Source organism: Sinocyclocheilus grahami, unplaced genomic scaffold (genome assembly GCF_001515645.1).
Source record: "Sinocyclocheilus grahami isolate Dianchi unplaced genomic scaffold, SAMN03320097.WGS_v1.1 scaffold2033.1, whole genome shotgun sequence".
NCBI lineage: Eukaryota > Metazoa > Chordata > Actinopteri > Cypriniformes > Cyprinidae > Sinocyclocheilus > Sinocyclocheilus grahami.
The window spans coordinates 57,322-66,159 of NW_015507212.1; the positions used below are offsets into that span (position 1 = coordinate 57,322).

Consider the following 8,838-nt stretch of genomic DNA (forward strand, 5'->3'; position numbering starts at 1 on the left):
AAGGGAGGAGGATAAAAAGCCTGGAGTACGACAGGCCGTGGTGTAGAGGAGGGAACCTTAGGGACATACCCCGCACAAGGGTACAGAAAAGCTTTGGCCAGACCAGGCGCAAAGTCGAGATAGAAGGGGCCACAGAAAGGGCCTGCAGATCCCCAACTCTCTTTAGAGAAGATATTGCCAAGAGAAACACAGTCTTTAACGTAAGAAGACGACCTAATATCTCCTCGATAGGCTCAAAGGGAGGCCTACAGAGAGCTTCTAGCACCACAGCGAGGTTCCAAGGATGGACACAAGATCGTACCTGAGGCCTCAGCCTCATCACACTGCAGAGGAAACATGTAACCAGGGGATCCTTGCCCACTGAGTGACCATCAAGAGGGGCGTGGTAGGCTGCTATAGCCGCCACGTAGACCTTCAGGGTGGAGTGGGTTAACCCCGTGGAGAAACGGGCCTGCAAGAACTCCAGCACTGTACCAATCGGACAGTTAACTGGGTCAAGCAGGCGGTCTCCGCACCATGAAGTGAAGAGTCGTCACTTCAGGGCGTATAGTTTCCTCGTTGAGGGAGCTCTAGATTGGAGGATGGTCTCAACAACCTCGGTTGTGCACCAACACATAACGATCTCTTAGGTCTGAAAGAAAGTGTTTGAGCGCTCGAAACACGGCCAGCATCTCCAGGCAGTTGATGTGCCACGTGAGATGGCGACCACTCCACAGACCGAGGGTCAGGGTGGCCACTCATGACCGCTCCCCAACCGGTGAGGGACACGTCCGTCATTAGCATTACGCAGCGACAAGGAGCTCCCAGCACCGGGCCCTGAGACAAGAACCAAGGTTTCCTCCACATGTCTAAGGCACGTAGGCATCGCCGCGTGACCTTGATTATGCGAAGCGGGTTTCTCCTCGGGGAGAACCCCTTGGTCTTGAGCCACCACTGTAGGGGTCAACTTCAGACACATGACTGAACGGTTCAATAGCCGCAGATCTAAAATTGGACGCAACCCTCCATCCTTCTTTGGAACAAGGAAGTACCGGCTGTAGAACCCGGACTCTCTGTTGAGAGGAGGGACCACCTCAATGGCCTCCTTCCTCAAGAGAGTATTCACTTCTTGTTCTAATACCAGAGCCTGCTCGGGACCCACTATTGTGAGGAAAACCCCTTTGAAAGGTGGCGGCGGAGCGCCAAACTGAATGCGATAGCCTCTTTCTACAGTTTGCAGGACCCAATGAGATACATTTGGCAGTAGTTTCCACGCTGCTAAATAATCTACTAAGGGAACCAGTCTCTCGAGACTGGCCTCTGGTGTGCTTGGAGCTGCTAGCTGGGTCCCCTGAAGCGGAGGACCGGCAGGAGACGGCCGAGCTAGCTGCTCAAGAGACCCCCGAAGGGGTGGCGAGGCTCTCAGCTCCGCTACGTTCCCGGGCAGAAAATACTGAGAGAAACACTCGCTGGAGACCGCTGCACCCTGGAACACTGGCAGGGTTGGCAGAACGATCTCCTGAGGGCGTTGAGGAGAGATGGACACCGAGTAATGCGGTGCACCCCGCTCTTCCCCAGTAGAGGCCGCCCTCAGCAGTCCTGGGCTTAAAAAGGTCAGGACTGCTTCATCAAGGGTTTCCTAGACTGAAGCACGACCCTCAGATCGGGCCTTGCCTTAGAAGCCCCTGACTTAGAGCGCTGCCGTCCTCGGTCCCGCTGCGGTGGCGCGCAAGAGGCAACGCTCTGTTTTTGGACCTCCCTACATGAGGAGCTGGTACCCGGCTGGGGCTGCTCCCATCCAGCAGCCCCCAGAGCTATAGAACAGAGAGGGAGAAACCGCTGGAATGCCGCCACCTGTCTACGAGCCTCCTGGTATCTGTCGCCGAGCCTGCTCTCCGGGGGGTAGAAACCGCAGAACGGGCTTCCGATCCCAGAGAGCGGGCAGTGGATCTGGCAGGTGAGGAAGAAGATAGGGACTCGCCGGTATCCATTCCCTCCACCAGATCCAGCTGTGAACCCCACGAGTGCAGCTGCCGCTCTGCCTCGGCGGAAGCGGGGCCAGCACCGTGAGGAACGCTGGTGAAGGCTCCCTCCTCAAAGAGAGCCTTCCGGGAGCAAAGCAAACACAGTGGCAACTGCTCACAATGCGGGCAGTCGGCCCCTCGAGAGCCAACGCCATGTGCTCCGCTCCCAAGCAGACCACACACAAACTGTGTATCCCCGCTCGTGATGTAGCGTGGGCAGGGAGGAACACACCGTCTATAACGCGATCTGCTTTCGCCCTTGTTTATCTTTGCTTTAGACAGGCTGGAGCTTTATGCTTGTGTAACTTTGGACAGACAACAATAAATAAGACTCACAGAACATAGATCGTGACCGACACACACAGAGAGCTTTGCTGAATGACAGAAAGCTAACGCCGGCTGCACCTCACATGCTTTTAAAGCTTCCTGGTCATGACATCACCCGCCTCTGACGTCTCGCCCATCGATTGGACTGATTACACATATGATTCAGAGCTTGGTATCGCTGAAGGCGTTCCCCTAGCATTTTCTGACGCAGCTTGAGTTCCCGAAGGGGAATCTTATTTGTCCGGGAGAGCAAAAGGAGTTCGTCTGTTTTGTTGGGTAGGGAGCGGAGGTTTGCCAGATGGATGCTAGGCAAAGGCGTTCGAAATCTACACTGCCTGAGCTTCACGAGGGCGCCGGCTCGCTTCCCCGTCTGTGCGTCCTGAAGCGCTTGATCAGCGCAGTTGCTCCGCCAACTACTATGTCCAGCAAAACATCAGAATAGTCGAAAACCGGTAATATATCGGTTGATGTGTAGTGCCGAATGTCCAGCAATTCGTCTCTGGTGAAACTGATTGCAGGGATATAACTAAAGACAGGACAAACTAACAAAAACACAAAAACAACTGCAGAGTACGCCACGGAGGCCGCCATTATAATCGGCGCCATCTTACATTCCCCACTCAACCCGGAATCAACCCGGAACTAAAGTTCGATTCAGTTCGATTTGTGAACCGGCTCAAAAGAACGATTCATTCAAGAACCTAACATCACTACTGTTTACACAGTGTGTTCCCTTACCGCACCGTGACATTCACTAACTGCTGTGTGTGTGTGCACTTGTATGGGTTAAATGCAGAGCACAAATTCCAAGCATGGGATACCATACTTGGCCACACGTCACGTCACGTCCTTTCCTTTCCTTTATAAATATGAAATAATTTGACTAATTACATGCTGATTCAGTGACAGTGTGCAAACTATTATATCATACTCAATTCTGTATTTTCAGCAAAGCAGAATTATGAGTATTTCTATGCTGGTGCAACCATTGACAGAAACACAGTTTCAGTAATTATGCACAAAAATATTTACAGGCAATTGTAAATTTACAGGTCTTACCGTCACTGCCACTAATTACATAAATACGTTATGATTATTGCTGGGTTTTCACTGCAAAACAATGCAAAAAAAATGCAAATGTCAACACAATTTTTTGAGAAAAGCTGTGACAGATTCAACCATTTTAGGCCACAAAAACTAGAAAAAAGTCCAGTGAAATCCTGGTGGGATTAATTGCTTAAAATACCCCTATTATGGATTTTCGAAAATTATCTTTCAAGCAGTGTTTAAAATAATGTAAACAGACTGCAAAGCTGGAAAGCTGAACGTGCATCATAAATAAAGTTATTGTCTCTTGAAAGAAAGAGTCGACTCTGAACCGCTGAAACGAGTCGTTTATAATTTGAATCCCATTTCCCTTAAGTTCACACGTCCAAAGGATGAGGCTGTGAAGAATCAGTGGTTAAATTTCATATTTACTATGATACCACAGCAGTATAATCACAACCTTTTGCTGTGTTTGCGTCATTTCACTGTCGACTGCTTCCCCAATCTCTGTGAGCTCAATGCAGAATTCTCAAACCAGTTGTCTTTGAAAGATGGGTCAGTGTCCACATTTGTTTGGACCAGCTTGCTCCTCCAAATCACAACCTGTAAGTATGATTAATAATTGTTGCTTTAATGTTCAGTCGAGTGTGCAAAATATGTAGTTTTGTGTGTTGTTCATGTTAACACAACACTCACATTATAGTTCTGCTAATCAGCTGTGGGCCACTATTGTCTAGAAATGTGTTGATTTATATAGAACGTCTGTCGTTCTTATTACTCTGAGTCATGATAAAGGATAGAGCAATACGTTGGTTTACAAACTCCAGTGCTTAATCAGTACTCCACGTATCGGACCAATCAGAACAGAGCAGCCTCACGCAAAGGAGGGGTTTGGAAAGATGCAACTTAGAACAAATCGTTTGAGTCCTTGAGAAATAAGGTAAAATAAAATGCATATTAAACGAAAATGAAAGCATTTTTTGACCTTGCATGCATGTAAACCTGTTGGTGGGGACTCCCAAAACCAAATTATGAACCTTTCAAATAGCATAATAGGGGCACTTTAATATACAGCCTCATTTCATGTTTGGGGTCTTCATGGTCAAATTCATCAATGTGTTACAGGCAAATACAGGTAAAAATCAATTTAATCAAGTTTGAGGTCCACTTGATCCAATTTTGCTGAATGTTACTTAGAACTGGTACTATTGGGGAAGTTGTGGCCTAATGGTTAGAGAGTCGGTCTCGTAACTCAAAGGTTGTGGGTTCGAGTCTCTTACCCGGCAGGGATTGTAGGTGGGGGGAGTGAATGTAGAGCGCTCTCTTCCACCTTCAATACCATGACTGAGGTGCCCTTGAGCAAGGCACCGAACCCCCAACTGCTCCCCGGGCGCCGCAGCATAAAAATGGCTGCCCACTGCTCCGGGTGTGTGTTCACAGTGTGTGTGTGTTTTCACTGCTGTGTGTGTGCACTTTGGATGGGATAAATGCAGAGCACTAATTCCGAGTATGTGTCACTTGGCCACATGTCACGTCACTTTTTTCATTGAGTTCACTGATTTAACCATGGTGTAATAAATCAGAAGGAAAAATTATGTAAGAAGTTAAAATGTTAGTGGCGCTAGAGGTTTTTGACAGCTAAATATATCTTCCAAAAGAAAGAGCTCAGAGAAATGATTCCTAAGAGATTTGCAGAGCTGAAAGCCATTTGTAAGCAAAAGAAGATGATCAGATGAGAGTCTGACTGATGATTATGCACTGAACAAAATTATAAACGCAACACATTTGTTTTTGTCCCCATTTTTCATGAGCTGAACTCAAAGATCTTAGACTTTTTCTATGTACACAAAAGGCCTATTTGTCTCAAATATTGTTCACAAATCTGTCTAAATCTGTGTTAGTGAGCACTTCTCCTTTGCCGAAATAATCCATCCACCTCACAGGTGTGGCATATCAAGATGCTGATTAGACAGCATGATTATTGCACAGGTGTGCCTTAGGCTGGCCGCAATAAAAGGCCACTCTAAAATGTGCAGTTTTATCACACTGCACAATGCCACAGATGTTGCAAGTTTTGAGGGAGCATGCAATTGTCATGCTGACTGCAGGAATGTCCACCAGAGCTGTTGCCCGTGAATTGAATGTTCATTTCTCTACCATAAGCCATCTCCAAAGGCGTTTCAGAGAATTTGGCAGTACATCCAACCGGCCTCACAACTTATGAGACTCCACAGCCTCTCTCAGCTGCTGAAGATCTTTCTCTCTCTGCTGGATTCTCTGCTGGAATGTCTTCTGCGTCTCCTTCAGCTGCTTCTGCAGGACAAACAGATGATAGTGAATGTAACAGAAAACTACTGGCACTAAATCATCATATGAACAGATTAATCCAGTTAATAGAGGGTGAGGCAGTTTAAAGTTTACATATCCTATAACTTATTGCTGTAGGTTCAAACTCCAGAAGTGATGATCGGTTACAATCATTGAAATGATCAGGAAGCACAAGTATTATAGAAGTCAAGCAGACTTAGACACCAAGCTGCGGCAGACGGAGACGCTGAAGAGGGACTTCAGGAGCCTGCACTGGGCCCTATTTTAACGATCTAAGCGTATGACGAATGTGCACTTAGGGCATGTCCGTATCCACTTTTGCTAGTTTAACGATGGAAAAAACAGATGGCATGCCAGGCGCATGGTCCAAAAGGGTTGTACCTATTCTCTTAATGATTCATGGGTGTGCTTGGGTGTAACGTCAGTAAACCAGAGTCTCACCTCCCATTCACTTTAAAAGCCAGCTGCACTTGCACCATGGCGGATTCGCTATTTACATGACAGAATTTGCAGGAGCAAAGACTGAACGCTTCTCCAGAGAGGAAACAAATCTGTTCGTTTGTGTGGTTAAAGCGTACACAATAATGATCTTTTACATTGTAATCCTTTCATGTTTAATATTTGGCATGTTTGTGTGCTGCTGTGCGTCCCTGTGTGTGTAATAAGCAGAGTGTATGCGCATTGTGCACCCGCCTATAGGTGAATATTACTAATGCACCCTGCAAATAAATAAAAAAAATAGCATAATTGAGGCAATTTTCAGTTGCCTCAAAATAGCAACGTGCCAACAATGCACCTGAACACACCTAGTTTTCAGACCAGCACGCCCATTGGTGAACAGATTGCATTTGCTATTTAAACAACGTGGCGCTGGACATGAAAATTATAACTGCGTTGGGCTGAAGCTAGCAAAAAATACTTGCATCATGCCTGGCATTTGATAGGGCCCATTGAGTTTCACACTGTTTCTGCTGTGTAGAAGAGCTTGTATTTTGACTGATGAAAGTATATATTTTATTCAGCCATAAGAATGGCTGAATGGTTCACTCCATTATTTTATGTTGCTTAAAGCTGCAGTCCGTAACTTTTCATCAATATGAAATCAATATTTGAGCAAGTACATGACCCGCCAGTGTTCAAAACTATAAGAACTATAAGTAAACATAAAGAAGTTGGGTCTGGCTAGTAGGCTATCGCATGTGCGGATGCTGCAGGTGGTGGATCATTTATAGCCTTTTCTCACAGCAGCTAGAATAATTCAATTTATCATTTTGATTGCGGGATTGTTATCCAGAAAGGATTATGTGTTTATGAAACACGTGAATTAAATTAAATTATATTCCAGTTTTAAATGTGCTTCTGATTATGGATAGCCTGGGATTACATACGATTTGTATTTTAAAGACAACCAGTTCGAAGGGAGCATAATTAGCTTTTTGGGTTAAAAGAATTTCTTAATATGAAATTTGAATGGTATGACAATTAGATTAGACTGTACAGAAATTGAAACCTACACACTAATACACACTATTCACATAGGCACGCAATGTTGTTAACATTAATAATTTGAGAATAAAGTATAACAATATCAATAATTTGCACGGTTTGATGTAATATGAGCTAACCGATCTTTAGATTTAATCACCATTGGTAGCGCGATTTATTGTAATGCTTTTTTCCTCAGTTGGTCAGAACAAACGTGGTAGACTTGTTACTTCAGATGACAATATCCGGTGAAAATTATTATTTGGGTCATATATTCCAAGACGTAGGCTAGAATCTGGGATTGTGAAGTACAGTAAATATCCACACTGGTGCGGTGACTGACTGCCACACACACATACTCCTCAAAACATTAGATTAATCCATGCTGGAGCCGTGCCGGAGCACAACCCACGCACGGAAAATAATTCCGCAAACAGCTGCAATTGCAGGTTTTCAAACAGAGATGGCGACAAAGAGGCAAAACTTACGGACTGCAGCTTTAATCAATGCCTATTTGATGTAAAATAGTCTTGGCAGTGCTGTGTGAATGCTGTAAGTTGTTAATATGAGTGCTGATATAAACATGAAATGAGTGTCAGCAATATTTCATCAGTGTCTAGTTTTAAATACCTGTTTCTCTGTCCTCTGTGCTGCAGCTGATACAGTGTCGTGGTTTTTATGTTCATCCATACACAGCACACATATACATTTCTGATCAGTGCGACAGAAAACCTCAAGGAGCTTCTCATGTTTCTGGCAGATCATCTCCTGCAGTCGTCCAGTGGCATCAGTCAAATTGTGTCTCTTTCCTTCAAACCAACTCTCATGTTGTTCGAGGTGATTCTGACAGTAAGAGTTCAGACACATCAGACAGGACTTGACGGCTTTGTATTTTCTTCCAGTACAGACGTCACACTGCTCATCTCCAGCTCCAGCGTCACAGTCAGCAGGACGTTTCCTCTTCTTCAGTTTCTCCACCACTTCAGCCAGCATGGTGTTTCTAGCTAAAGCAGGTCTTGGACTGAAGGTCTGTCTGCACTGAGGGCAGCTGTAGACTCTCATCTGATCCTCCTGATCCCAGCAGCCTGTAATACAGCTCTTACAGTAACTGTGTCCACACTGGATAGTCACTGGATCCGTCAGGAGATCTAGACACACTGCACACAAGAACTCATCCTGAAAAACTCTGGCTCCTGCCATTTTACTGCTTGAATACAGAGACACAAACACACAATAGCTCAACTACACTTCGGTTTCTCTTTTCCTGAACTCAGTCTTTCCTGTTTCCTGGTTCTGTGTTTGAGTGACGTGTGTGAAACAGGTGTGTCTGTGAGTATGTAAAGCAGGCTCCTCATTGCTGCTGTTTATTACTGTTTATCACACTTGGCTGTTATTAAAGGTATCATGACATGGATTTTTTAAAATTATTTTAATATGTTCCTTGAGGTTTACTTATAATCTTAATAAAGTTTTTTGCACAAAAAAAAAATATATGTGGAAAAATTACTATTTTCAACTTTCATTCTGAACCTCTCTCAGAAACAGGCTGTTTTTAAGTCTTTAGGACTTAAGTCAGTAATCCACCACTATTATGATTGGCTAATGTTACGGATGGGGAAACACACACTCACACACAGGGTTTCTTCAG

General features: G+C 45.0%; 1 protein-coding gene across 1 annotated transcript; it reads right to left on the reverse strand.

Annotated features, from left to right (window-relative positions):
* Positions 1 to 5,603: 5,603 nt before the first annotated feature.
* On the reverse strand, positions 5,604 to 8,390 carry LOC107573780 (E3 ubiquitin/ISG15 ligase TRIM25-like; the record flags this gene model as incomplete). Its single annotated transcript, XM_016260227.1, has 2 exons — positions 7,821 to 8,390; positions 5,604 to 5,690 (listed from the first exon to the last, which is right to left on the reverse strand). Coding segments are annotated over exons 1-2 (657 nt in total), but the record flags the coding sequence as incomplete, so codon positions are not given.
* Between the last annotated feature and the right edge of the window lie 448 nt (positions 8,391 to 8,838).